General features: G+C 52.6%; 14 protein-coding genes across 14 annotated transcripts; 3 read left to right on the plus strand and 11 right to left on the minus strand.

Moving 5' to 3' along the window:
- Window positions 1-469: 469 nt before the first annotated feature.
- Window positions 470-1,528, plus strand: SAICODRAFT_39246 (DNase I-like protein; the record flags this gene model as incomplete). The annotated part of the gene is made up of 2 exons (XM_019168610.1): window positions 470-587; window positions 624-1,528. Coding segments are annotated over 2 exons (1,023 nt in total), but the record flags the coding sequence as incomplete, so codon positions are not given.
- A 1,309-nt stretch (window positions 1,529-2,837) lies between these two features.
- Window positions 2,838-4,803, minus strand: SAICODRAFT_18046 (WD40 repeat-like protein; the record flags this gene model as incomplete). Its single annotated transcript, XM_019165892.1, has 3 exons — window positions 3,579-4,803; window positions 3,405-3,441; window positions 2,838-3,086 (listed from the first exon to the last, which is right to left on the minus strand). Exons 1-3 carry the CDS (start codon window positions 4,763-4,765, stop codon window positions 2,838-2,840), a joined length of 1,473 nt encoding a protein of 490 aa, XP_019025627.1. The 5' UTR covers window positions 4,766-4,803.
- A 165-nt stretch (window positions 4,804-4,968) lies between these two features.
- SAICODRAFT_18047 (protein prenylyltransferase) lies at window positions 4,969-8,185 on the minus strand. Its single transcript, XM_019165893.1, has 3 exons — window positions 6,532-8,185; window positions 6,348-6,480; window positions 4,969-6,294 (listed from the first exon to the last, which is right to left on the minus strand). The coding sequence occupies exons 1-3, from the start codon at window positions 8,125-8,127 to the stop codon at window positions 4,991-4,993; spliced, it is 3,033 nt and encodes a 1,010-aa protein (XP_019025628.1). The 5' UTR covers window positions 8,128-8,185; the 3' UTR covers window positions 4,969-4,990.
- Window positions 8,186-8,331: 146 nt separating this feature from the next.
- Window positions 8,332-9,108, plus strand: SAICODRAFT_24293 (P-loop containing nucleoside triphosphate hydrolase protein; the record flags this gene model as incomplete). Its single annotated transcript, XM_019166764.1, has 2 exons — window positions 8,332-8,484; window positions 8,548-9,108. 2 exons carry the CDS (start codon window positions 8,332-8,334, stop codon window positions 9,106-9,108), a joined length of 714 nt encoding a protein of 237 aa, XP_019025629.1.
- On the minus strand, window positions 9,016-11,856 carry SAICODRAFT_78028 (Pkinase-domain-containing protein). Its single transcript, XM_019171095.1, has 3 exons — window positions 11,198-11,856; window positions 9,644-11,143; window positions 9,016-9,585 (listed from the first exon to the last, which is right to left on the minus strand). Exons 1-3 carry the CDS (start codon window positions 11,627-11,629, stop codon window positions 9,277-9,279), a joined length of 2,241 nt encoding a protein of 746 aa, XP_019025630.1. The 5' UTR covers window positions 11,630-11,856; the 3' UTR covers window positions 9,016-9,276.
- A 333-nt stretch (window positions 11,857-12,189) lies between these two features.
- On the minus strand, window positions 12,190-12,951 carry SAICODRAFT_6256 (uncharacterized protein; the record flags this gene model as incomplete). The annotated part of the gene is made up of 1 exon (XM_019169918.1): window positions 12,190-12,951. One exon carries the CDS (start codon window positions 12,949-12,951, stop codon window positions 12,190-12,192), a length of 762 nt encoding a protein of 253 aa, XP_019025631.1.
- Window positions 12,952-13,745: 794 nt separating this feature from the next.
- Window positions 13,746-15,768, minus strand: SAICODRAFT_6257 (glycyl-tRNA synthetase 1; the record flags this gene model as incomplete). The annotated part of the gene is made up of 2 exons (XM_019169922.1): window positions 13,746-13,899; window positions 13,952-15,768. 2 exons carry the CDS (start codon window positions 15,766-15,768, stop codon window positions 13,746-13,748), a joined length of 1,971 nt encoding a protein of 656 aa, XP_019025632.1.
- A 291-nt stretch (window positions 15,769-16,059) lies between these two features.
- SAICODRAFT_90280 (40S ribosomal protein-like protein S22) lies at window positions 16,060-16,769 on the minus strand (the record flags this gene model as incomplete). The annotated part of the gene is made up of 3 exons (XM_019171691.1): window positions 16,060-16,109; window positions 16,165-16,374; window positions 16,640-16,769. 3 exons carry the CDS (start codon window positions 16,767-16,769, stop codon window positions 16,060-16,062), a joined length of 390 nt encoding a protein of 129 aa, XP_019025633.1.
- Window positions 16,770-17,453: 684 nt separating this feature from the next.
- On the minus strand, window positions 17,454-18,933 carry SAICODRAFT_70227 (uncharacterized protein; the record flags this gene model as incomplete). The annotated part of the gene is made up of 5 exons (XM_019170547.1): window positions 18,793-18,933; window positions 18,453-18,743; window positions 18,317-18,398; window positions 18,137-18,266; window positions 17,454-18,076 (listed from the first exon to the last, which is right to left on the minus strand). The coding sequence occupies exons 2-5, from the start codon at window positions 18,578-18,580 to the stop codon at window positions 17,454-17,456; spliced, it is 963 nt and encodes a 320-aa protein (XP_019025634.1). The 5' UTR covers window positions 18,581-18,743; window positions 18,793-18,933.
- Window positions 18,922-20,327, minus strand: SAICODRAFT_70228 (uncharacterized protein). Its single transcript, XM_019170548.1, has one exon. It carries the CDS (start codon window positions 20,306-20,308, stop codon window positions 19,031-19,033), a length of 1,278 nt encoding a protein of 425 aa, XP_019025635.1. The 5' UTR covers window positions 20,309-20,327; the 3' UTR covers window positions 18,922-19,030.
- Window positions 20,328-20,557: 230 nt separating this feature from the next.
- Window positions 20,558-22,511, plus strand: SAICODRAFT_6261 (Pkinase-domain-containing protein; the record flags this gene model as incomplete). Its single annotated transcript, XM_019169927.1, has 7 exons — window positions 20,558-20,654; window positions 20,706-20,757; window positions 20,807-21,134; window positions 21,188-21,517; window positions 21,572-21,685; window positions 21,741-21,849; window positions 21,907-22,511. 7 exons carry the CDS (start codon window positions 20,558-20,560, stop codon window positions 22,509-22,511), a joined length of 1,635 nt encoding a protein of 544 aa, XP_019025636.1.
- Window positions 22,512-23,057: 546 nt separating this feature from the next.
- Window positions 23,058-23,591, minus strand: SAICODRAFT_24301 (uncharacterized protein; the record flags this gene model as incomplete). The annotated part of the gene is made up of 1 exon (XM_019166765.1): window positions 23,058-23,591. The coding sequence occupies one exon, from the start codon at window positions 23,589-23,591 to the stop codon at window positions 23,058-23,060; it is 534 nt and encodes a 177-aa protein (XP_019025637.1).
- Window positions 23,592-23,863: 272 nt separating this feature from the next.
- SAICODRAFT_228849 (Cloroperoxidase) lies at window positions 23,864-25,158 on the minus strand. The gene is made up of 2 exons (XM_019166659.1): window positions 24,841-25,158; window positions 23,864-24,787 (listed from the first exon to the last, which is right to left on the minus strand). Exons 1-2 carry the CDS (start codon window positions 25,101-25,103, stop codon window positions 24,037-24,039), a joined length of 1,014 nt encoding a protein of 337 aa, XP_019025638.1. The 5' UTR covers window positions 25,104-25,158; the 3' UTR covers window positions 23,864-24,036.
- A 465-nt stretch (window positions 25,159-25,623) lies between these two features.
- Window positions 25,624-27,001, minus strand: SAICODRAFT_211928 (DUF1766-domain-containing protein). Its single transcript, XM_019166386.1, has one exon. It carries the CDS (start codon window positions 26,973-26,975, stop codon window positions 25,716-25,718), a length of 1,260 nt encoding a protein of 419 aa, XP_019025639.1. The 5' UTR covers window positions 26,976-27,001; the 3' UTR covers window positions 25,624-25,715.
- Window positions 27,002-27,027: the final 26 nt, after the last annotated feature.

The raw sequence follows: 27,027 nt of genomic DNA on the forward strand, positions 1-27,027 counted from the left end.
CAGCTGCACCCTGAACCGACCGTTCACCGAAGAAGCACCCCCAAGAGCATTCACCACCAAGCAGAAAGGAGTCGAAGGCTCTATCTATACTCCCTAAAACAGCACAAGTACAGCCAGTACGGGCTCCTCAAATAGCTGCTTCTCCAAGGCCTTCATACCCTGCCTTCCACTCTTTCAAACGCTCACTTCGCAAGAAACCTCACACACCGCGCCTCTACCCCACCAACACGACACCGATAACCCTCCTGAGTCTCCTTCAGCACTAGTAGATATCTCTCCAGTTATTATCCAAGCAGTCATCACTAAGCAACCATCGCTCGAGACATTACCCTCGATAAACAGTATTATGGCACCGCCGCATAAAGAGAGCGCGGAGACGTTGACACTGCCTGGAACATTTCCGGTATCACCGGGGCCGTCGGTAGTGGAAGAAAGACAAAGCTTGCGATCGAGGTGGATGGAGTATGAGCTTGAGCGCAGGCGAGTGGAGTATGTCGATAAAGTACGGATACCAGTCCGTATCGGAACCTGGAACGTAAACGGAAGACTACCTGAGAAATCCGACAAGGATCTACGGGAATGGCTGTGTCCAAAGAATGAACAGGGCGCGCCGGTGAAGGAAGACGATGACTGGGAAGGAGGAGAGAGGCGTGACCTCCCCGCGCTCTACGTGGTCGCACTCCAGGAAGCGGATCTTTCAACGGAAGCATACCTCCGCACCGACGACACCATCGCAAACTCCTGGGCTGCAGTAATCCTTTCCACGATTGGCGACTCCTCATCCTACACCAAAATCGCACAACGACAGCTCGTGGGTATCATGCTCTTCGTCTTCGCACACGCCTCCATCGTGCCAGTCCTCAGCGGCGTCGAAACCGGCTCCGTAGCCTGTGGTATCATGGGTATGATCGGCAACAAGGGAGCCGTGGGGATTAAATTGCGTGTGTGGGATACGAGTTTGGTCTTCATTGGATCGCATTTGGCTGCGCAGACGAATATGGTGGATAGGCGGAATGCGGATTTTCATGAGATCTGTAGGAGACTGATGTTTGATCGTGGTGGAGATGGGATCTTTGAGGATACGGATCATGTTTTCTGGTGTGGGGATTTGAATTATCGGATAGACCTCCCCGCACAGACCGCGCGGTCCTTCCTATTGCCGGAAGCGCCGATTGAGAGAAGGTTGTTGCTGCCGTATGATCAGCTACGGCACGAGATGAACGCAAACCGGGCCTTTCCGGTTGAGGATGGATGGAGGGAAGGTGAAATCACTTTCGAACCGACGTTTAAGTATGATGTGGGCACGCGGGATATCTTGGATTCGAGCGAGAAGAGCCGCGTACCAAGTTGGTGTGATAGGGTGATGTGGTGGAGTAGGCGCGATCACGAGAGGGGTGAGCAGACGGGAGATGTGGAGGTACGGTCATATGAGAGTTTTATGGACTATACGATGAGTGACCACAAACCTGTCGCCGCAACGTTCTCATTATCAGTCGAGAGCGTGGACCAACAAAAGAAGGAGATGATCGAGGCCGCACTGGAGATCTTGGCGAATTCGGCTGAGAATGTAACGGGTGAGGCGAAGGTCGAGACTGTCAGTGATGATGATATTGAGGTTGAGGAGATTGGAGTCGGAGAATATGTTGAACGGAAGATTGTGCTGAAAAATATGGGGAGAAAGGTCGTTGGGTGGCAGGTTGTGCTAGTACGGGAGGCCAGTGGGCACGAGTCGGTGAGGGAGGATCCAAGCTGGTTGGAGGTGTTGCCCAGGGAAGGGATCATCCCATTGAAACATTCAGAGAAAGATCATGACACGGATCATCCCACGACAGATATTAAGGTTATGGTTGATTTGAGGGATCCTGACGTGGTTGCACGGATCAACGCAACACCAGGCAGAGAGCGAGGACTACGGGCCCTCATTGTACTACGATTGGAGACCGAAGACGCCGACGGGCAAGAAGGAGAGCGGAAAGAGGAAGACCGCTTCATCACTGTGCGCGCAACCGTTCGACCCACATGTTTCGCACAACCACTTGAAATCCTGGGAATGGAACACAAGAATGCAGAAGACTTGTGCGAGAAGCGAAGCTTGAAAGAATCGTCGGAAAAGGAGGTTACAACTGCCTACTCGCTGCCACTGGAGCTATGGCGGTTAACCGATTGGTTCGTGAAGAATAAGGATTGGGCTGCGGCACCAGACATGTTGGTGCAAAGTGACAACGACGACCATGAAGCAGAACAACGGATCATCCGCGCAATCGACGCCGGCGACGATGTAGCACCCGACGAAGACCCTCGAGTCATTATCTCAGTACTTCTGAAGTTTCTAGCAGCGGTACCAGGGGGCGTCATCCCCCACACAATGTACTCACACGTCATCACCTATGGGGCCAACTCCAAAGAAGAAGCACACAGAATCGTGGATGATCTGAGTATCCCCAACGCGATGGTATTCCTCTATATCACCGGATTCATCAAGGAACTGGTCAGTGCTATGAGTCAAGATGGAAAGCGGAATCCGCATTTTGCGCGGGAGGAGTTTGCGAGAGTGTTTGGTGACGTGCTGGTGGTGGGCGAGAAGTGGGAGGTCCGAAAGGATGCGGCAGAGGCGAGGCGGAGGAAGGAGTTTTTGATGTGGTTCTTGGAGGGTTAAGGCGGTTTGGCAGGTCCAGGACTTATACTGATATGGATTAGGAACGAAAACATCCGGTGAACTGCAATATATTCGTTCTCGACGCGTATCAAGCGATATCCCATATGCCCACTTACGTTAAGAATAGTAGAAAACTTCCTGGTATACAACCCCAATGATCCATTATAATTCAAACTTCACTCTAGTCCGATGACAACGGAGTGTCAGAGAAATCGATTGAGGTGGGTCCGACAATCTCGCCCTCGCTGTCACCAGCGTCCGCCTCATCTTTTGTCACTTCATGACTCACGACGTCACTCTCCTGCTCACCCGACGACAAGTCCTTAGCAGCTCCAGCCTTGCTTCTGGCTGTCATGGCGATCATCTCGTCCTGACACTCCCCGACAGACGCTTCACGGCCTTCAACATCATCTGGAGACGAGCGCCCAGCCTGAGTGTTATGCGTGCCACAGAAGTTAACATGGAGCTGAAGAGGCGTTCCATTTCTTCGACCTCAGCTTTATGAAAGTCTTGATTGCTAGCATCGTTGAGCAGGGGTTCTGTACTGAGGGCTATGCGCTGTTCCCACGCCCGAATAAACACCCGAATCTTGCGTTTCGACAGCGACAGCTTGGTGGGGGTTGTACGACCCAGAGTATAAATGAGGTGGCACAGAGGACAAGGATGGATTGACGTCCTTCGCTGATGCATATGGGGTGTACTCGCCGGAGCTTCGTCGTGGGTTCGGACCGTGCAGCTTGGTGCATACGCAGAAGGGAAATTCTCCGGCTTCACTCACAGGGAAGCTATTCTGTTCGCAAGGTTAGCTCTACGGAGTGTCGATGTTCGCCTTCGCATGACTCATTAGACCCGAGCAAGATGAGGCCAGAAAGTATTCTTGAATATGCTTGATCTGCTCCATACCACCGACAAGAGGACCTACTCCTCATCCCCCTCCCCCTCCCCATCACTCTCAACCTCAGTCTTTACCACCTCCTCCTTCAACTTCTCCACATGCCCAACATCCGCAACCGTCAAACACGTAATCCTATTCCCACACTCAAAACTCCCAATCTCCTTTGTCTCCTCCACCTCTTCTCCTCCCTTGTTCTCCTCCCCCGTGAGTTCGGACCCAACTCGCCAGAGCTTGATCTCGCCGTCTGAGGAAGCGGTGACGAAGATATTGGTGTTAGGGGTGGGTGCGCGTTCGATGCACTTTACGCGTGCGCGGTGGCCTGTCCAGGCCTGGATCTCGATACCACGATGACGTTCAACGTCTTCGGTTTCGGGAGGTGCTATGGGATTCCATACACGGATCTTGGTGTCTTCGTGCCCAATCACAACCCGCTCCTCATCCAACCACGCAAAGCAATGCATCTTACTAACACACTGTGCTCCACCAACAACCGTCTGTGTCGCAGTCCCGTACACAACAAGATGTCTATCAAACATCACTGCGTATCTGTCGCCTGAGGGTGACCACGCAACACTGAGTGGATCGCCGAGTTTAGTTGGTTGGAGGGGGAGTTTGTTCACTGCGGCACGGCGGGCAGTCATGAGATTCCACAAAGTGACACGACGATCTTCACCGACCGAGAGCGCAATCTTCCCGGATGGGTGAGCAGCGAAAGATGTAATCCCTTTCTTACCGCCTTGTACCGAGGATTTCTGTTTCATCGTCGCCATATTTTCCCAATCCTTTGTTCTCCAGACAACAATCGTTCCAGTCGAATCAGACGACAATAAGTGCTGTTTTGTGGGGAAGGAGAGGTGTGTGATGGAGCCGTTGTGAGCATGTAGTGTGCCGAGATCTTTCCGGAGTTTGAGGTCGTAGAGTTTGATGATTTCGTCTGCCCCCCCCGAGGCCAAATACCTTCCTCCAACAGCGAGGGTCTTCATTGCAGCCATATGTGCCGGGAAGATAAAGACGGGCTCCATGTGTGCATCACTTCCCTTCCCAGCCGCCGAATCGAACATGGCGTCGAGGCCATACAGCACATGCTCATACGATCCTGCAATCACACGGAATGCTGCAGTCGAGGTGCTGGAAGGTACAGATGGGAGCAAGGGCGCGAGCTTGGCCTTCTTTGTGATGGTCCCTGAGGTCTTGGAAGCGGGTCTTTTGGACATTATTGGGGTGCTTGAGGGTGTTGGGGTTCGTACGTAATTTGTCCTGTTTGGTCGTACGGTGTTCAAACCCTGCAGCTTCGTGCATACGTATACGACGAAGACAATTCTGTCACGGCTTGTATTACTCAAACTTCCCTAGGTATAGATTTGTGGACCAAACCCCCATCGTGATGCTCCAAATCAATGCAGATACCAGGTCCTATAGCTTACCCCATCCTTCCCTTTTCATACCCATCTCGGCACAACACTCTCCCATCTCCTCACAGGTCTCGTATTCTCCAAATCAACACAGTACCACAAACAACTCTCCGCCTCCTCATGCTCCTCCAACTGCTCATAGATCTCCGCAAGATCAAACCATGCTTCGGGTATATCCCACCCGCGGAGTTTCGTTACCACGTCCAACAAACCTTCTGCGCGATCGCGTGCGGCTGGTTGGTCAGCATGGGACAGCGCGAGAAGCGTTCGTGCGAGACAGGCATTCGCGACGGGATGATCCATATCGACGGCAGTTGCGATCTCGAACGCAGTACATGCCGTCTCATACTCGCCTTGCTCATGATAAATCATCCCCAACTGCGCTAACGCATCCGGATCCTCGTTCTTGATTCGTCTCGCTTCCCGTACAGCAGCATGTGCCTCCGTGAACTTACCCGCACGACGAAACATCCCAGCCGATGCGAGCCAAACACTCAGCAAACACCTCCCTAATGCCTCTTTCTCGTGCGTCTCAAGCAGTGAAGGTTTCTCTCCAGGGTATGTGGGATTAACCTGAACATTCGAAATGCTCGGGCTCTGATTCGGCAAAGGTAACTTCTCGTTCACCTCGTTATGCTTCGGTGGCGCTGTCTGCGGTCGCGGAATATCGAGACTCGGCTTCATCAGCGACGGGCTATTCGACATCGATAACCGGTTCTTATTCTCACGCTTCCGACCAAGCATGGAGCGTATCGACCTCCGAGAACTCATGAGCGAAGCACGCTCAGTCGCATCCTGATCCACTACCGAACTCCCATTCAACTCTAACTTCGGTGGGGGGTTCAGCGGGGATGATGACTCCGTAGCCATAGCGTCTTGCACATTGACGGGCCCAGTAATCGACATCCTCGCACACAACTCAAACAGTTCACCCTGCCTCTCGATAGCAGCCTCGATACCATGCGCGGCTTCATACAACGCACACTCCGTGATCTTGAGCTGTGACAATGTTTCCTTCTCTTCATAGCCCAGACTCGCCGGGGTTTGCGTGTCATCCATAAGCTGGAAGGCAGTCTCACAAATTCGAAGGGCTTTCTCGTTCTCTTTCCGTGCAGAGAGGAGAAGAGCGAGGAGGTGCCATGCGGGCAAAAGGTGCTTATCGTGATGAAGTGCCTGCTTAACAGCAGTAATAGCTTCAGGTATAGCACGCGTCACTGCAAGCTGTAACGAAATATGGAAGAAAGTCTCAGCAGACTGCTCGTAGTCCAGAGACCGCTGCAACGCTTGGATGGCCTTCTGCTGCTGCACCGTACGTTCTTCAGATTCAATAGCTGCAAGTCAAGTCAGCAAAACCGAACATGGTCAGCTTTTTTGGCACACTTACTCTGTTCAGACCACAGCCCATGCGCAACACCTAATACCCTCCACACCTTCGCCGCTAACGCCGCATCCCCCTCCAACCCCCACTTCTCGAGATACATCCGTGCTTTCTCTGCATACATCAATGCATCCTTGCCCTGTCCATTTCCGTTAGCATTCATCTTCAGCTTATCTCGACGGAGGCTAACCTTTTGAAGATACTTCCCAACCATTCTCGCCCCATCTGCAACCGTCCCAACAATAACCTCCTTCGTATCCATATCCTCCCCCTCCCTCTCCCCTACCTCCCCACCAGCCGCTGTATCAACCCTCCCCAACCCCATGGCCACCGCATCCGGATGCCTCTCCAACCCCTTCTCCACCAAATCCACATAAGCCTCCACCGCCCTCGCCCCCTCCTCCCACCTCCCCAATCTCTCAAGCATGACCCTCAACCACCTCAACACCCTAACACTCTGAAACGTCTTCCCCGTAGCTCTATAAAGCACCTCCACAATACCCTCCGCCTCCTCCACGCTCCCTGAATGCAACGACCAATTCGAGCACAATAGGTCTAGGTAGGAGAGGAGTGCGGTATTGGTGAAACCGGCGCGCGGGAATGTGGTTGTTTTGTGGAGGAGGTCTTCGTAGGTTGGGGACAGGAGGAGGAGGCGGGAGTATATTTGCTGGGCGGCGACGGTTGTTTTGCGTTTTATGCGGGGGCGGGTGGGGGGCAGGTGAGAGGTTGTTGGGGTTGGCGGGGTGATGTGGTGGACTACGGGCATCGCGGCAGATGTCGTGGGTGAGTAGGTACCGGTGCCGTGTGAAGTTGCGAGGCCGTTGCTATCGCCACCAGCAACGACCTCGTTCAGGACGAGATGCGGCGATACTCCGTTACCAAACCCATTTCCGTTCACCGCAGGTTGTTGTACAGGCGCTGGTGGTCCAAGTGGTGAATGGAAAGTTTCGGACACTGGTGATGCTGCGGCGCTTGCCGGGACAACCTCTGAATCTGCCTCCTCATCCTCAGCATACTCTTGTTGCAACATAGCAGAGAGATATTGATAGTAATGTCGATAAACATTCGCTCGTCGATTTAACCGGAATGTTTTGGGGCATGTCGTAGCCACAAACACGCGATAACGCTCGAATGACTGAATAACCGGTTCAGACTCTCTCGTCATTCGCTCCGTCAATAGTGCTTTCCGGTAAAGTATCGTCTCCATCACGCCGACCTCCATCACTGCTGGCTTCTCCGATACTGGAAGATGTTGGAGAGCACGCGTGTAGACCTCCAGTGCAACACTGTCCTCGCCCAGTCCCTCTTTCGCCATACCGTAAATGCCGTAACACTTCATAACCGAGACCATTCGATATCCTGAGAGTGACGCGACAGGAGTCTGAAGAAGCAATTCATGCTGACAAGCGCGTGCTGCGTCGGAGTACTGGCCAAGCGCAAGATATGCCTGAGCCAAAACAATACTCGCCTCATGCTTATCAGTCTCCGTCCCACTCTCCTCCATCGCGCCCTTCAATTGCTGAATAACCTCCTCCACCCCCCTCCCCGCAATCTTCTTCGACCCAATACTCTCACTACTCCCAATCCCCTGATGCCCACTTCCCTCCAACAACCCCTCCAAACTCGCTTCCGCAACCGCAGTCCTCGCTACACACACCCGCTTCGAATCATGTTTCTGCAACTTCCGGGCCAATTCCGCGATGCCTGTCCAATTGCCGCTACACCGCGCCGTCTCCAGTTGTTGGGCATACTGTACGGCCTTATGGTGATGGATCGCAGAGGCCATATCCGCGAGGGCCTTGTTCAATGATGACGGGGAGCCCCTTAACTGTGTGCTTGGCTGGTGAACCTTAATTGGCGATGCTTGGGACGAGTGCCTGCCCAATGTGAGTCGCCCAAAGTGCCGGCGCCAACCGAACACGAAACCCGGCCGCGTCGAGGACGTCGAAAGTCGCGACCGGGAAGAAAACACCGCGAGAACGTCGTAGGAATGGCTTCGATTCTATTGATCATTGCGACGATCGTGGTGGCGGGACTCGCTGCAGTCCTTGCTTACCTCCTCTCCTTCTCTGCCGCCTCCTCTCAGCCAACAATCCTCCTCGTTGGTCCATGCAACGGCGGTAAGACCGCACTCTTCACCTTGGTACGTCCACTCGAGAGTTCTTCCCTTGCCTTAAATTTATCTCTAACCTATCATTATTTGCAGCTGCAATTCGGCAAGAAATCCCCAACACACACCTCCCAACACCCAAACACCTCCACATCCCTCACCCTCACCCTCGCCGACCGCACAGCCCGCCTCGTCGATCTCCCCGGCCACCCAAAACTGGCACACCTCTTCGAAGCCGAGCTGGCTCTCAACACACCCAAAGGCCTCGTCTTCGTCATCGACTCCGCTGCCCTTGCGCGTCCGGACGCGATCCGTGCCGTGGCGGAACAACTGTACGCACTGCTTGTACGGTTGCAGAAGGTCAAGACCGCTGTGCCGGTGTTGATCGCCTGTAATAAATCAGACCTTTTCACTGCCCTCCCCGCTCCTCGCGTCAAAACCCTCTTGGAGGCCGAAATCGAGAAAATCCGCAAAGCCCGCTCCGCCGAAATCTCCCTCGCAGAAGGTGAGGACGACGAAGACAAAGAGCTCCTGGGATGGGAGGGGGAGGATTTCAAGTTTGCGATGCTGGAGGGTATGGAGGTTGATGTAGTGTCGGGGAGTGTGGATAAGAATGATGTTCAGGCTTGGAAGGATTGGATGGCAGAGCGGGTATGAGCAGCATAGGAATTTGCTTAAATATTATCGAAAACAAGATGTGTCTTCTAGATTTGTGTCGAACCAGCGACGCGGTATACTCCGCAACACATGCGCCAACATGCCAAAAAAGTTCAAGCTCTTCCACCTCCTTCGTCTCTCTGGATTCTCTTCTAAGCAAACAGCAAATCACGACTTCGCAGTCTTAAACTTCAATAACGGCGCCAAACTCGACAAACTACACGCCTTACCCAAGAAGGGATGCTTCAACAGCTCATTCGCAGTCGCACGACTCCTGACATCCACACACAAGCATACCGCCAAGAACTGCTTCAACTCCGCACTGAGCCTATCCGGCTTCTTCAGCGTCGGTGTACCATTCGTCGCGATGAGGTAGAGTGCCTTCAAGGGTTCTTCGTCGAGGTAGGGTGGCTCGTTCTCGATCATCTCGATGGCCATGATACCGAGCGACCAAATATCGACTTTTGCGCCGTATTCCTGTATGTCAAATTAGCATGGGAGTACAAGACTACCATCATAGTTTTCAGCGGCATACCTTCTGCTTCACAACCTCAGGAGCCATCCAATACGGCGTTCCAACCATCGTCGCCCTCTTATTCTTCTGATCCGTCAATTTCGCACAGAACCCAAAGTCCGTGATCTTCACATGACCTGCCGCATCCAACAAGACGTTATCACTCTTGATATCTCGGTGAATGATGTTTTGGGAGTGAAGGTGCTGCAAGCCCTTTGCCGTCTCCGCACAAATCGCCGCAATCTGGTCCTCCTCAAGGGTGTTGTTGTCGATGACATCAGTGAGAGCTCCACCCTCCATAAATTCCATAATAACCCACAACTCCGTCGAACCAACAAGGAAGGCATTGAGGAAGTTGACAATATTATCATGCCTACTCTCCTTCATCACCAAGATCTCGTTCACAATCAACTCCTTCCTAGGCTGATGCGCCAAATCCATCTGCTTGATCGCAACCTTATTCGAGCCTCCGGTCAACTGCTTCGCGACATACACACTTCCAGACGCACCCTGCCCAACCTTCTTGATCTTGCTGTAGAGCGTGTTGGGGTCGCCGGTACTAACCACACTCCTCAACTTCTCCATGATCTGACTCTCGCTCATAGCACTGATGCGCTTCTCACCGCCTTGACCAGGCTTCTTGACCTGAACCACAGGCGGCGGACTCGTCGGCTTCGAAGCGGGCTTCTGCGCGGGAACATTCAGCGGCTTAGTGAACTGCTGCGCAGCGGACGGCATCGATCGAGCTGGAACTCGCTGGGGAGGCATCTGAGGTGCCGCACGCTGGGGAATGATATTCGGCCTGGGCATCTGTTGGGGCATGTGTGGACTTTGACCCATAGCCTTACCCGCTGCCGCGGCAGCAGCATTCGCCATAGGGACCGGTGCATCAATCCTCTTTACCGGCAACGGGCTCGGAGTCTTCATAGGCGTAGGCATACCATGAACGCCATTAGTCTGCTGAACGGGACCCAGCGGCGTTCTTGGTCGCACGTTCGGAGGCTGAATGGGGTGGTCGGGTGCTGGGCGTGGCTGGACGCTCAAACCAACATTGTCCGTTTGCGTCCGCTGCATCTGGTACAATGGTCGCTGGACTTGAGGTGGTGCCGGTGCGGGTCTCTGCGGACTGGGTCCAGACGGTCCAAGATTCATCCTGTTGAATGCTTCCTGAGGAACCCGTGGTGCAGGTGGTGCCGCCGCGGGCAGCTTGTTCTTCGGTACATCCTTGTGGGACATGCTCGCCCAAGCGTCATTCGCTCCAGGCTTAGCCGGGAATCCTGCAGGCTGCTGACGACCACCAAACTCTTCCTGCTCTTTCTTCCGGATATCAGAGTAAAACTCGAGAACTTCGATAACTGCCTGAGGGTTTTTTGCGTAATCTTCCTTCGTGATGGCGGATGCTGTTAGGAGTTTCGCCCATTCGTCGGGAAGGCCGGTGAAGCCGCCAGAGATAGGATCGAAGCCGACATGGACCTGGTGAGTAAAGTTCGTAGGGTTTGAAACACCCATGAGTGGGCACCGCTGTATGTGAATGTGTCAGCACATTGTAGAAGAAAGGCTACTCTTTCGACGCACCGAATAAATCTCATCCATCCACGAATACAACTCTCCATCGCCCTTCAAACTGACCAACCACGTCCGTGCCTTCGTCTGAATTTCGAAACAATAAGGCTTGACCTCAACTCTCTGCACGCTGACCACATCCTTCAACAAAATCAACACGGTGGGCGCCGTACTCGTCTCGTTCTTGCACATCCCCAAACTCCCCTCTCTCAACACCAACCACTTCTTTGACCAAATCCACGCGCGGAGACCATCCTCCTTCACTGACGCCCAGCCAGATTTGAGCTCGCCGTTGCTACTTGCAGAACGCAAGGCAGGGCTCCGTGGGGATGAAGATGTCGAGTTCGAGTACGGCTTTGTCTGTGGTGGAGAGGGCGCTGCGCCTGGGTTCAAGAACCGCGAGGGATCCGGTGATGGAGGGTAAGCTGCCGTAAAGGAAGGCATCTCGTTTGTCGTATATGTCGCGTAAATACACGCTCGACCGCACTCAGCAGTGCTCGCGTGAAGAACAGGAAGGTCGTCCTCGGTCGTGAACGAGGTTTAGCACAAGAAATGTGAAAGAACGGTGTACCAGCAGCGTCCTCAATGATATCTCAAACAGTCGACTGCCTATATGCGGTCCCTTTCTGTCGAATTGGACTGGTAGGGGGGGGTGTTTGGGATAAAGAGGTATCTTCTACGGTTTGGGCAGTCAACTCCTGCGGGCGCCAATCCAGACGCGCGCCGCCGCGGCCGTGCCTAAAGTTGCCGCTCCTGGCATGAACCGGAAAATAGAGTTGGACAAGGGACAAAACCATGGAAGATGAGCATGTTTGAAGGAGGTTCCAATTTCTCTTGGATTTGAGTAACGAATAAAAGTGAAAAGACCAAGCGAAAGGATCCTGCCTCTTTCAGCTCGTCAGATGAAAATAGCTATAGTTAAAACCCTGGGAAAACATCCATGTCAATAACGCCAATATACCCGAAACAAAAATCATCAATCGTACACATCATCCCAAACCGGCTCAGAGCTCTCCGTTCAAGAGCATGGCAACCTCGTCATTGACCTGCTCGAGCCTCTCAACCTCATTGTGCAACATCTCGTTCTCCTTCCTCAACCGCATGATTTCCGACCTCAACTCCTGCTCATCCTCAACATCGGGAGAACCACCACGGGAACTTCCCTCGTAGCCAGAATCCGCCCTTGCAATTCTGACACGAGCTGGGCTGGAAGCGGCAGATGAAGAGGCAGTAGATGGAGATCTCTCGATGCCCTCCACGCTCCAGGCGGAAAGGCGAGTAATCTCCTCCTGAGCCTGACCAAGCTCGTCGGTAAGGTGGACGATCTGGTTGCGGAAGGCCTTCTGGCCCTCCTTCAAGTCCTCAATCTGGTCCTCAGCTTGCTCAGCACGCTCCTCTGCCAGACGCAAACGGCGAGTCAACTCCTGGATGGTGGCCATAGCAGCAGTCTCTCCCTCCTCCAAAACACTAATCCTCTCCTCCCGAACCCTGACAATGTGCTCGGCCTTCTCGGCACGAGTGGTGAGTTCGCGGATAGACGTCAACGCAGACCGGAGAGAAGCTGTGCGAGAAATGTATAGTGCGTGCAACTTTTCGAAACGAGGGGTGATGGCGTTCGTGTTCGAGTCGTCCAAAGAAATCTCGTCAAACGCGGAAGTAGCGAGCATGTCGTTATCGGCATCGAGCTCGTTGAGCGTGGGGAGCTGAGTCTCCTGAGTGGCCTTCTTGGAGAAGAATCCGAACATGGAAGATCGAGAGCGAGACATGTTTTCGTGGAGTTAAACTTGTATTTGATCGATGATGAAGTGTCGAAATGTAGTGAAAGAACCGGTTGTAACTAGCAATCGGTTGTTCGTGAAAGAAAGAACGAAAGTCTTTATGTCGTAAAGAAGATGTCGAGTCGTCGAAGTGGTAGAGAGCCGAGACAAGGGAGCGGATACTGCGGTTTTATTGAAAGAGCGTTTGGAGTGGATTACGTGTCGAATAGAGGACCTTGCTCAGAATGTGCGGGCCGGCACAATAAATTGGAGAGGGATAACGGACCGCCTCGCCGATCAAGCCCCCCTCGACGGTCTGTACCACCCACGCGGTTGCACAGGCACGCAGATACCCGCCATTCCAGCCGTTTTCCATATGGTCCGATCTTTCTGACACAGCTGATTCGGCGTTCATGCTGCTCTGTAGGTTGGTTGCGTTGTTTGGCTCTAACTCCATTCCTTTGTGTTAGAGCGCACCAGTCGAGGGGGCTGGCCTGTTTGGGGCAGGTAAGGCGCTCGAAAAGGAAAACAAGCATAACCCAACCCCCCGAATGCGGAGATATGGATACGCTTCAGAGACACCCATGACAACCGGTTGTATCGCTTTTTGTCCCTGGAGGCGTGTTGCCTGCACCCGGGCTGTCTGTGGAGAACGGAGGAGGAGGCAGAATGACGCCGGGCATAAACGCATGACGTCTCGACCTGAACGGATGAAGCCTGGAATGAGGTTTGCATTAAGATCTTTACTGTACTATATTCGTATTTTACTTTGCTTCCGTCGCCTCTTGACGCCCGGCCGCTCTCTAATCGTCGAGCTGCTGGCCGGTGAACTCTCCGTACTTGGCAAGGACGTCCTCCCACTTGGCGTCGCCCTCAATAAGCTGCTCCATGACCTCAATAATCTCCTCCGGCGACGCACGGATCTGCTTGGTAGAGTCACGCTCACGGAGGGTAATGCTAGATAGATCGTTAGCTTTATTCAGAAAGTGAAGATCGGGGAAACACTTACGATCCATCCTTAACGGTCTGGAAGTCAACCGTAATACCGAAAGGAGTACCCAACTCGTCGTTACGAGCGTACCTCCTTCCAATAGCAGCGCTAGAATCATCAACCTTGTTGGAGATACCAGCCTTACGGAGCTTGTATCCCAACTCCTTCACAATAGGCTTGAAGACCTCGTTACCAGAAAGGGGAACCAACAAACACTTCGTAGGCGCAATGATAGGAGGGAAAGACAAGACACCACGCTGGATGTCCTGAGGACGGGTCCAGAAGGAGTGCTCGACGAGGGAGTAGAGGATACGGCCGATACCGAATGAGGGCTCGATGACGTTGGGGGTGTATTCCCGGGTGGAGATCTTGGTGGAGCGCTCCTCGATGGCGAGGATCAAGTCCTTCTCAACCTCGACCTGACCGAGTCCTTCAACAGTAACAGTGATTTTACCCTCCTTCTCGAGCTGCTCACCAAGAGCCTGCTTCTCCTCGTTTGACAACTTCTCAAGAGTGTCCTCGACAGCCTTGGCATCACGCTTGAACTTGGGTCCGAACTTCTTCTTGTTGGTCTCGACAATCCAGTCCTTCTGGATGTAAGGCTCGTCCAAAGCCTCACGGACGACGAGCTTCTCACCGGTAGCCTTAGAGTGCACAGTCAAGTCGTAAGCGGAACGGTCAGCGCATCCAACACACTCGATCCAGCCGTAGGAAGTCTGCAACTCAGCATCCCAGCAGTCACAGGCGTAGTGAGCCATTTCGTTGTCCATGTGCTGACGGAACCTCATGCGGGTAGGGTCAATACCGATCTTGGTCAAGAACAGGTAGATACGAGCCAAGAAGTATCCAAGGGTGGTGTTGTCGACCATACCCTTCTCAACGGCCTCACCAATGGTGATCTCAGTGATATCGGTCTTACCAGCAGATTGAACATCCTTAGGCAAGAACTTCATCTTGATGTCCTTGACCTCGTTGAAGCGGGAGTGATCCTTCTTCAGAGGGTCGACGTAGTGCTCGATCTCAGCCATCAAGAACTCACGGACACGGAGGAGACCAGCACGGGGAGAAATCTCGTTACGGAAGGACTTTCCGATGGAAGCAGATGCGAAGGGCATCTTGGCGTTGTTGTACTCGAGAAGCTTGTTGAAGTTCAAAAACTGACCCTGAGCAGTCTCGGGACGGAGGTAGCCCTTCAAGGCACCAGAGGGACCAATAGCGGTCTCGAACATGAGGTTGAAGGCGATGGGGGGAGTGAGCTCACCGTCGGTAGCAGGGTTGCGGATCTTGTACTTGGCGATCAACTCGCCCAACTGGGGTCCGTCGTAGTTGTCGATCTTGGCCAAAACTTCCTCGTACTCCTGCACAACAGCATCCTCCAACTTGACAGCCTTGATCTCCTTGACCTTCTTCTTCCTCTTGGCCTTCTTGTCATCCTCCTCTTTGGGAGCCTCTTCAGCAACACCACGAGCCTCCTTGTCACCCTTCAATCGTGCCTCAAGAACCTCCTCAACCAAGTGATCCGCACGGAAAATCTCTCCAGTCTTAGGGTCCTTGCACATCCAGTCGGCGAACTTGTCGACGTGACCAGAAGTCTTCAAGACGTTCTCGGGGGTCAACATGGTGGTAGAAACCTCGAGCATGTCATCCTCGAGAACAAAGTGCTTACGCCAGAGATCAGTAATGTTCGCCTCGATAGCACATCCCGGTGGTCCATAATCGTAGAGACCAGCAACACCGTTGTAGAGCTGGAAAGCGGGAGCGTAGAAGAACCTCTTCCTGAGGAGCTCCTCGAGCTGATTGCGGTCGAAGGGGGAGCCGGATTCGGGGTGGACCATAGCGGACAGAGAGCGAGAAAAAGTACGGATTTGATTACCAGTAAAGATCCTCGGTGAAAGCCTGCGAATGACTGTCTGGATTACAGGCATGCACTTTCAGCACAAATGTCGAGCGTTGCGAAATGCTGCCGGCGCCGTACCTGACAGGCATACCTACCGGTCTCATAGAAGTTAAGGTTCTACCCGTTCTTATGACAGGAATTCACGATGACAATTACGATGGACATTGGACAAAGGTACTTCAAAAGGTAATTTTTATTCTCCTCGCATATCCGGGGTTTTGCGAACCGTCTAGTAGAAGAAACCGAGAACCTTTCCGGCAACGTGCTTGCGACGAGCCTCTGCAAAGATTGTTAGCATCCGTTCTTTGTTTCTCCGAAGATGACAGTAACATACCCTCGTGGTCCATGATACCAGCAGAGGTGGTGAGAATCATGTAACCGAACTGACGGGAAGGAAGGAGCTGGGAAACCCACTTCTCCATGTCCGTCAAACGGACGTTGAAGCGGGGAGAGATGACACCGCACTTGTTAAGACGACCGTTCAACTGAACGACGATCTTGCCGGAACGGTGGTCGTCGATCTCCTCGAACTCGCCGATGTAGCCTGGACATGAGACGTCAGAAGATGTGTCGAAGAAATAAACACCAAAACTCGTTAAAGGGTGTTGATGGTTCAACGCAAGCGTTGGCGTGTAAGTCTTCGCTGTAGGAAATAATCTTCCGGGACATTAAAGCTCGAGGGTCGTAGGTAGCGATCCCCCAAGTAGTTATCACCCGGTGAAACACGGGAAGCAAAGCGCAGCGAAGACAAACACCCAACCCACCAACGCCCCTTCAGAACGAGTTCTGGTTTTCAGGAATAAACGTACCGTGCTTCTGCATGACAGACAAGAACTTGATGATGACCTTGGAGGAAGGACGGATCAAGACCTGACGCTTTCCACGCTTCTCAGCGTTGTTGATGTTGTTCAAACAGTCGTTCAAGACGGAGGCACGCATATTGACTGATGTGGCGAGGAGATATTACCTGTTCAATCACAAAAAGTCAATATTCGACCCTTGGAGCGTTCGAGAGTGCCTCCGGAGAGGTTCAAGAAGCTCATAGCAAAAGCTGAACGTGCGTGGATGTGCATTCATGCCCGGTCAAAGACAGAGAGCAGGGATCCCTTTCGCGCGGTGTCATAGCTAGATCCATCATCGACGTTCTCCAATTGGAGTCGGAGAACGCCATAGGATAACGTTATGATCGCGGAAAGCCTTTCACATGATATCAACATCTCAAAGCCCTCTCCTCGTCCCGCAACCATCTTCATCCCCACCGACCCCCAACGACGCATACACTCCCAACAGAACTCCGAAGACGGAGGAGAGAACCCCAAGACATCGATCACAGAAAAACCATCACGCCAGGGTTTCGAAATGACAACTTGACGAGGTTCGCAACATACCTTAAAGTTGACTGGTCGACAAGCACGGAGGACTTTTCTTCGAGGTCGCGGAAATTCGCTGCGGTGGAGGGGGGATTTACTGCGGCTGATGCTGTGGCGGGGATAAGCCAATGAGTGGCAGGGCTCAGAAGACCCTAAGCGCGAGTTAAAGAATAAATGGAGGATATATCAGATATCAAGAAGCATCGAAAACCAAAAATAGCACTACCAATATAGTTTTAAGAATCAAATGAGCTCAAGCAGCCATAGGCTTCTGCTCCACTCCGTGCAACCCATCCACTCCAGGCATGAACCCCGGCAACACCGCACTTGGCTTCCCAGCGGCCCCAACCTCTGGCCCAACCATCTCAATAATCAAGCCCATCCCATTACCGTGTCCCTTTTGCTGAGATCCATTGGCAGCAATACTGTAAGCAGGAAGTGTAGGAGCGGACGTGTTGGCACCGCCCGCATGCTCCGGAACCATGTCTTGCATCAACATCGACCCCGTATGCTTGACATGCTCAGTAGCCGAGGCAGCAGCATTCCCAGCTCCATAAACCTTATTCTTCGCCCCTTCCGCGGTCCTTTCAACCGTATCCTTAACATTCTCCCTCGCCTCCCCCACCGTCTCCTTCGCCTTTCCCGCCGCGACCCCCGGCGCCTCCTTAACCGTCTGATAAGCTCTCTGCTGGTAGTGCTGGACACGAGTGCGGTCAGTCTGGGAGTATCCGAGGAAGCGCATAGTTCCGGCGATAGGTCCCATTTCGAGGTAGACGCAGCGGGCCCAGGAGATGAAGATGAAGGAGGAGAGGAGTGAGGCGTAGATGAAGAGGCCGACGAAGGAGGTTGCAGCGAGGGTGCCCAACAAGATAGCGCCTGTTCGACAGATGTCAGCATGACACTACATGTATGATAGAGGCAAAGGATGAGACTAACCAGCGACGACGGACCAGAACCCGACAAATGCAGCGGCGGTAGCGGTTGCGCCGATGGTGAGCGCAAGGACGAAGCCGACGAAGATGGCAAGGGGAATAGCGGCAAGACTGGCCTCAACCGTAAGAAACGCCTGTATTACGAATGAGCCCACGTACATCATGCACTGGATCAGACTCATACCGTCACAAAAGGATGCTTCTCCCACAACTGCAAGTAATAAGCCCAGAATGTGGACGCGTAAGCCTTAGCCGTGTTCATCAACCTGTTGCACGACGTTAGCATGATTTCAAACGTCAATTTAAGGACGGTGCCGAACCTTTGACGACTAGACGCGACACCATTTGCGGCAGCAGCAGTCTGTGATTGGAGGTAGCCATAGGTCTTGTCGTAGTCCGTCTTCACGACATTGACAGCCTTTTTGATTGCGTGTTCGGCGTTCGACATGGTCGCAATTGATTGATCGGAACGAGTGGTGGTGTTGATGTTGGTTTTGGCGGAGAGGTTTGTCTCGAGAAGCAGGGTTCAGCGCATGACGTCAAAATCGTAATTGGGTCAGTCCGCGCGAGTTGCCGTGGGTGACCATGGTATACCCGGATGTCTGTCAAGGCTCCGAGGTTATTAGCTATCTATTTCTTGGCGTACAACCAGATCCTGACCTTGCTTTGCTTGTAAGGACCGAGCCTTGGCCACCGGTGCCACGTTAAGTCCATGATATTCGTACGCATTCGTTGCTGAATCACACATCGTTCCATTAGAAAATGCTCAAGCCCTAATCTCTACCAGTACTCCTTAGCAAACTCCACATCCTAGCACAGCTCAACCTGCGAGCTCACACGGCCTCTAACGCCATAGCAGCCGATAATCATACAATCCTCCAACACCATCTTCACACATTCACACCTTAACATAATCCTCCTTCTCATTCTCTTGCTCCTTCTCCCCCTCCCCACTTATCTCCTGCTTGACCGGGCCATGCATGACCATCCTAGACAAACTCCACCCAACCCCAAAATGCAACGGCAAACTAACCACAAAATCGGCCCCAGGCCCGAAGAACATCCCAACAACAACCCTGCGATAATCGCTCCTATCAGCCACACTAACACGTCTCGTTAATTCCCAACGATTGTCTTTGGTGAGGTGGACGGCGTAAAGCGGGGCTGGATTAGCTGTGTCATACGGATCCGCAAGTTGTTTGAGATCGGGCGCGAGCGTAAGTGCACGATACCTCCTCCTCCCCGGCCCAGCTTCCGCAGACTGATAATCCAAGTCCAACGCCGACCATTCTTGATTGAAGGCCGCGAAAACCTCATCAGCACTGGCCTGTACCGCATCCCCAACCCTCCTCAAATTCTCCTCTCCCTTCTTGCTGTTCAGGTGTTTATCCCCATACACCATCCACTCCTCACTCTCCCCATTCACTACACGTAATCCATCACGGTCTTCCTCGTCATGCATGTCCTTCGACAAGAAATTTGTCCAAAGGCCGCCGGAGAGGAGACGGCGTGGAGTGCGTAAGTGTCCAGCAGAGAATAGGTCTGTGAGGAAGTGTGCAGCGAAAGCTTCGTACGCATACGCCTGGCGGAGTTGTTCGATATTTGGAGGTGAGGCGCGGCCTGCGGAGGCGGCGATGGTGAGAGCGAGGGAGTGGCCGGTCTCGTAGGCGTGTACGGCTTCTTGTCCGAAATGATCATAGTTTGACCATGCGAGGCGGAGATACATACCACGTGTCGCCAACGTATATTGCGTCGTCCATTTAGCGTCGTTCAAGGTCGCTGTGGTGGCGGGATCAACACCACGCTTGGTACCGTCGCGGATGGTTTGTTGTTGGGAGCGGAGGGCTGAGGTGATTTTGGAGAGGTACTTGTCTGTGTCTTGGAGCAGGCTTTCGACGTTTGAGGTGAACTGCTTGCGCCAGGAGTGCGGGTTTGGGCTTTCGACGATGGCTTCGGATGGGTCGCCGTAGAAGTCGCCTGCGAGGGCGATGATCTCGCCGTAGGAGAGCTTGGTGCCGCCAACACACTCGTACTCAAAGTCTGATCCGGAGACGCTTCCAGAACGGAGGTGTAGCCTGGTCGAATCCCCGATCTGCGTATGCTCAAACGCCTCGTACGTCGGATGAACCTCCTTCTCGCTCACAGAAACGCCCTGCCCAATCTTCTTCGACGGCATTGTCGGCGGTTCATGAAAGCGCTCCATCTCCAAGATGATGGAGGTGTTGTTGGAGGTTTGCGGAATGACTCTTATCTGATCCGTTATCGCCACACTCGACCCCACACGCCACTCGCTGTACGAGCAGCCAACCACCAACACCTCCTCCTGTCCGCTCCAGCAACACCTGTCTGATATCTCTTCTCTTGCTTTCGTTAACCTAGCATACACCCTATGAACCGCTCTCACTCAACCCAAATTCTCGCTTCAATGGATGATGCTCCCTCTGTACAAAGTGTTGGCCATCATTTACATGCCAGGGGTCGTGTTGCGAGTTTGGTGTCGACGAGCTTGGAGGGGGATAAAGGTTTGTCATCATAACCCCATTGTATGCGTTGGGAAACTGAGATTCAAACAGTTCTGCCCATCGTCCTCAACAAGACGCATTTCGTCGGTCGGAAGTCTTCCTGGTACGGGCCAAGGCTTCTTTGCCGGATATATGCTGATGGTTTCGTACAGCGACCTTGTCATCCCGCATCGGGCCGTTTCTTCAACCCATTTCAAAGTCTACACGGTCCAATTCGACGCGGCTCACGACCCTTTAATCTACATTCAAGACCTGTCTCTCAACGGAACCTACCACAACGGCCACAAGCTCGGGAAGGACCAATGTGCTCTTCTAACCGATGGTGATGAACTGGAAGTGCGTCATGCAGCCACGTTTAAGTTCAATCAAAAGATGCACTACGAGAACAAGTTGGGGAAGATTGTCGAGGCGGATGCACGGGGGTTTGAGAGTGAGTGGAAGTTGACGAAGAGACTCCTCGGCACAGGGGGGTTTGCGAAGGTCCATGTGCTTCCTCAATGGGCGAATTCTCGTACTAACAGAGCATTGGACAGATCTACATGGCAACTTCAACAACTACCCACCGTCAATACGCATGCAAAGTCATGGACCTCACCCATGCTCGCCAGAAGGGGATCAAGTACATCCAGGAGATCGAGATTCTCTCCTCACTCTGCCATCCCAATGTAGTCGGTGTGCATAAATGTTATATTACTTCGTCTCACATTTACATCTTTGAGGACTTAGTCAGCGGCGGCGACTTGTTCTCCTGGTTCGCAGAGCGCGGTGTCGTCGGCGAAGTGGAGTGTATGTTTGTCATCTGGCAAGTGTTGAAAGCGTTGGAGTATTTGCATGAAAGGAATATTGCACATCGTGACTTAAAGGTGACTTGGTGTAAATTCCTCGCTATTTCTTCAGCGCTAATAGTTCAATCACAGTTGGAAAATATCCTTATCTCGAGTTCGGAGCCGGGGTTCAGAGTCGTGTTGACCGACTTTGGTGTTGCGAGGCAGTGGGAAGACGCTAGGAGGATGAGTACGATTGTTGGAACTGTATGTACGCCGTTCTCAGAGTCATTTTGTGGAGGTTGCTGATCACTGTGTACAGCCCGAGTATGCCGCTCCTGAGATGAGTCGTCGCGAGAAGGGGAAGCGCGGGTATGGGAAGGAGATTGATTTGTGGAGTTTGGGCGTGATTGTACATGTTCTCCTCTCAGGTGATGTTGAACTTGCTTTGTTTCTTGGTTCAGCCATCTAACAGCGGGACATAACAGGTCATCAGCCCTTCTCCTCGACCTCTCAAACCGACTCTCGCTCCCAAATTGCTCAACGGATACAATCTACCGATCTCGATCTCAACTCTTGGGAATGGGAAGAGATTTCCCTCGAAGCGAAGGATTTCGTGCATCGACTCCTGGTCCGAAACCCGGCTTACCGAATGAGCGTCGAGGAAGCCTTCGAGCATCCCTGGTTAGCACGGTATAGAGCGGAGTTAGAGGCGTTGTACGATGAGAAGGTCATGAAAGGCTGGAACGCGTCTCCGAGTAACAAAAAATGGATTGAGACGAAGATGGTCGGCGGTGATGGTGATACAGAAATGAGCGAAGCAGACGGTTTCGTGAGTGGTGGTAAGATGGCACGGAAGGCGGCCGAAGACGAAGAGGCGGAGAGGGAGAGGAGGGAGAGGAAGAGGAGGATGAGTAAAGTTGGGGAGGCGAATGCTAGTTGGGGATTTGTTGGTGCCAATGTGGAACCGAAGGGGTTGGGACATGGTCCTTTGAGAGATGTTCCGGGCAAGAGGAGTAATCGGATAAGTCTGAGTGAGGATAGGCAGGTTGGGGGTGGAGGGTATGTGAAGAGTGGGTATTTCGGGAAGTGAGTGATTGTGGATGGTGGATATATATGATGGAACGGATTATCAATAGAGACATTCGTCAAAGACAACACTTGCGCGTTTACACTGGTCGAAAAGCCCAGAAATGCAGAGTATGGGTTTGTCGTTGGCGTCCACGTCGACGTCGTGAGAAATTGGGGATATAATGACAGACACAGCTGCAGTCCTACGAAACGATGAAGGTAGTAACACCAGAGCGCTTGGGGCAGATGATGAATCAAAACTCAACGTTTACTACGTAAACCAACTCGTTGAAACCGGAGGAAGAAAAGCTCTAAACAAAGGGCAGCTCGTCCTTGCCCATGAACTCAAACCATAAGTTTGAATAGGAAAGGATGCTCTGCCCTTTGTCGAGGTCGCTTCTTGCTCAGGGTTCGGTGTGATTGGTGGGAGGGTTAGAAAAAGGCAGCAATAGTTTAGCAGCTATGTCCCATGAGGAGCGCACCAGACTCCACCTCTTGGCCACAGGTGCGGCAGGTGATGCCCAACCTGTAGTTCTTGAGCGTGAGATAACGCTGAAGCTCAGAGATGTCAAAGGATATCATGGGGGTTAGCGGCTGCAGCAAGAGCGGGTTGCGCACTCCCACGCACGACGTTTGCGCCACTTCCTTGAGGGAGAGATGGCTGAATACCGATCCGGGAGCCTGTGTGCTGATGCTGATGCATCGACTGCTCGTCGGGGAAGTACATCTTACAGCAATCCTTGTACCAGAACCCGTGGACAGCCGTAGCGCGGAGATGAGCCTCCAATGCCTCAAAAAAGCCGTACTTCCTCGAGCAGTATGGACACTTCGAAAAGGTCCTCATTTCGCGATTGAACCTCTGTAATTCATCCTGTCCAGCAAAGCCGCAGTTGGTATGCCTGTGGTGGAGTAAGTCGGCTTCCGTGCGAAAAAAGACGCTTTGCCCGGAGCAAGTACAATCGTAGCATTCGTGGCCCGGAGTGTTTCTGATGTGCGCATTCAAGGCTTCAAAAGAGGCATAACTCCTCAGCTTCAGGCAACAATACCCGTAGCTGCACCGGAGAGTGCTCTGTAGTTGTTCGTTGAAGTCGTTATGCTCCATGGCGATTGACGGTGTAACAGCAGGCTAGACGGCACTAGGAGCTACGTATATGTATAGGGCGAAGTCGGACGGCGAGGTCATCGTCATGAGGGAAGCTTGGCACTTATATACCATTTGTTACACATATGGCCAGGATGTTTTGGCGGATTGCGATTGGTTCAGAGTGATGCGATGTTATGTGATATTGCTAAGCACACAAGCCTGTGTTTGATGATCACCGAACATGGGCTCATGCAGCATTTGGATAACGGCCCGAACGGCCCGGAATGCCCAACAAAAGCGTGAGGAGTTGATGGCTTATTGTATCTCTCCAATGACCCTCTGCGATACAACCGCAATGAATCATGAGATTCTTCGAGCTTAGCTGCAGCTGAAGGTAAACTTACACTGTAACGTATACGAAGAAAAGAAAAAAATCCCGACAAACCGACACCCGCGCGCACACTCACAAATCTTTCTCGCCAGACAAACCATCACAAACAGGATCAAGCTTCTCGTAAAGTTGTTGAGTCCTGTTCCCCACCTTGCGAGGGACATTATCTGCAGCAGCCAACACCTTCTCTGTAGCTTTAGTGATCGCCGTAGTCTTGAACTCCTCTCCCGCCATCTCCTTCTCAGCCTTCGCCATTGCCACAGATACAGCAAACGCTTTGCTCCAGCTTCCGAGAAGACTCAAACTCTCTCCTGGTTTATTCGTGCGCAACAACTTCGGGACGTAGCCATTTGGGAACCTTTCCTCTGCCATGAAACTTTCCACAATATGTGTAGAAACTTTCTTGCCATCACCGAATACGTCGAGGAGAAGGGTGGGTTCGCCGTACGAGAGAATTCGGTGAGGTAGGTCGAGGGAGTAAGTTGGGTTGATCTCCTTCGAATGCCTCACACGTTCCACCCTGTACCTTCCAATGTCGTCGATCGTCAAATACTTCCCATCCTTACTGCAGCTGATGAATTTCTTCAGCAAGGCGGGATCAGCCTTCCTCTGATCTCCAAAACCGGAGTCAGGCCTGGTCAGAGAGGCATCGTGCTCAATCAGGTTGTGGCGACATAACGCGCCGAGATCAATGGTGCGGCCATCCCAAGAGCTTTGGAGGGCGCCGGACAACAAAGCCCAGCAGCTGGGAAAATTGGCGGAGTAGTAATCACGAAGTGCATGGTAGAGTTCGACTGGGCTGACTTTCTTGCCGTCATGAGGACTGCAAATCATTAGTGTCTGTGGTTAAAGAAGAACATGCTGGTGTAGACGTACATCACACCATGATTCGCCAATGCGTTCAACCCAGGACAAGGGGTCCTATGGTCAAACTCACCAGGAGCTCTGTAGTATTCTGCACCAAGGCGAAGTTGTTCAAGCGGCTTAGGCTTGAAGGTATACTGCGCATAGAGAAGCGTGGGAAAAAGGTATATCATGTTGGAAACGACAGTGACGAGGTTGACAAGACCGCTGATGATTTGATAGGGAATGAGTAGGAGGCGTAGGGGAAAGAACTGGGCTCTGACTGTGTCGGACATGCTTGTTAATCTTGTTACGTGCTACGATCGATTGTCGAAGATTGGGATTCTTGATAATTCTTCTGAGGGTTTGGCCGTGGACTTATAAACAGTGATATACCGTGACGAATCTTTATCTGTGACATGATTGGTTCGTATGAACAGGTGTTACTGAATTGCCCCGTTTCCGAAAGAAGGTAACCCTAGGTACGTACGGTATACGGTAACATGTTTACAACACGCGCGTGCCGCTTCTGTTTCGGGTTGTAATGGTGGCCGTGACCTGAATTCCCTGCCGAGGCAATTAAGCTTTGATTGGTGAATAACTTGCAAGCATCGGCCTTGATATCGGACTTCATTGAGTTGCCAAGAGAATTTTTGGGTATACGAGACGCCAAGGCTTACTGATATCGACGTGCTACAGTGGCAGGAAACAATGACGCTGTCCATACCTTGGCTGACTGCTTGCGCTTGCAATTGTTCTCCTGTTCAAATGGTGCGTGCCAATTGACCACAGGAATGACACGCCCTTACAAAGATGACACGCAAACACGTCTCGATCGCAGGCCGTGATAGTTCAGTTTCGACAAAAATGATTCATCCCAGTTTCACCCCTGACCTCCATTGGTCAGGTTATGCCTCAACTTCTCCCCAGCCAACCTTCCCAAACTCGACCCACTTCAAGATAACCGTCTTTATCCCCTCCCACCCCACTCTCCCCGTCTCAGCCTCAAACCACTCTCGATGAACCCTTCCACATGCCTCGCAGGCAGCCTTATCCGATACAGGATGTTTATCGGCAAGCTCAATGTGAATTAGCCGTTCGACTCTGTGCGAGATAGAGACTTTGAGCGCAGAGGAGGCGGAAGAGGCGGGCGAGGGGTAGTACGCGACGAGGATGGGCTGAAGGGAGCATTGATTTGACCATTGATATAGCCGCCTCTGCAGGTTTGTTGTGCGTCCAATTTTGTACAGGGCACGGCTCCCCTGAAAACCAGCCTCGATAGGGCTTTGTAACCGAAACACGTAGATATACCCTGGCTCTTCCCTTGCACTGATTGGTTTTTCAAGCTCTGAGAGTAGAGCGCGGCGAGTGGTCACGGAGAGTGTTGGGTCTATCCATTCGTTAGGAACGAGGAAAGCCCCGTGGCCGTCTGCTCCTGGGACGCGGATGGTGGTGCCGGGGAGTGAGGCGAGGGCCGAGAGAGGTAGTGTGACAGTTGATGAAGCCGATTGAATCGGTGCTGGTCTTCGTGGTTTCACCATATTTGGTTTATTGGCAGCACGTATCTCCGGCGTAGAGGAATGCAGAGGAACGTGCACTTCTGATGGTGGTCGAGGGTCGTGAAGACCAGGTCTCGGGGTTGGCGGCAGTGCTGTTTTCGCAGTAGGAGGGATAGAATTGAACGCAGAGTCCGACATACAACAGAGCTTTCTGAAAAAGCGACTGACCTTAGAATCTCTTTTTGGCGGTACCATAGTCTGGTGCTGTGGTGTATTCTTTGGAGGCGGTAAGGGCTTGTTTGGCGGTATCGGTGGCTGTCCGGTTGTATGCGATTGTGAACGTATGTCAGAGTTTCCTGACATGGGCTGTAACGCTATTCTCGGCCCTCTGATGCCTTGTGCATTCCGCCTGCTCGCCGGAGCTGCACTCTTCGCATGATCTTTATGCTGAAAGCAATACTTGTCTTCTGGGGTCAACGAGGCACCGGACTTTACTACTGGCAACGCCCGTCGGCATGGCTTCCCACTCGACACGGCGACAGCATGGCAAGTGAGGGCTGGGTGCTTGCTGTCTTTCCGGCTGAGGCCACTGGCAAGATGTTCGGGCGAGGTTGCGAAGTGCAGCTTTCGAGTGCGGCCGTCAGATATCTCTTGCCGAGGTCTTCTCATTGTCAAAAACCATCGTCGTAGTTAATGCGATGACGTCATGGGGTATCCGGCC

Source organism: Saitoella complicata, assembly GCF_001661265.1.
Source record: "Saitoella complicata NRRL Y-17804 unplaced genomic scaffold SAICOscaffold_6, whole genome shotgun sequence".
NCBI classification, from domain to species: domain Eukaryota; kingdom Fungi; phylum Ascomycota; class Saitoellomycetes; order Saitoellales; family Saitoellaceae; genus Saitoella; species Saitoella complicata.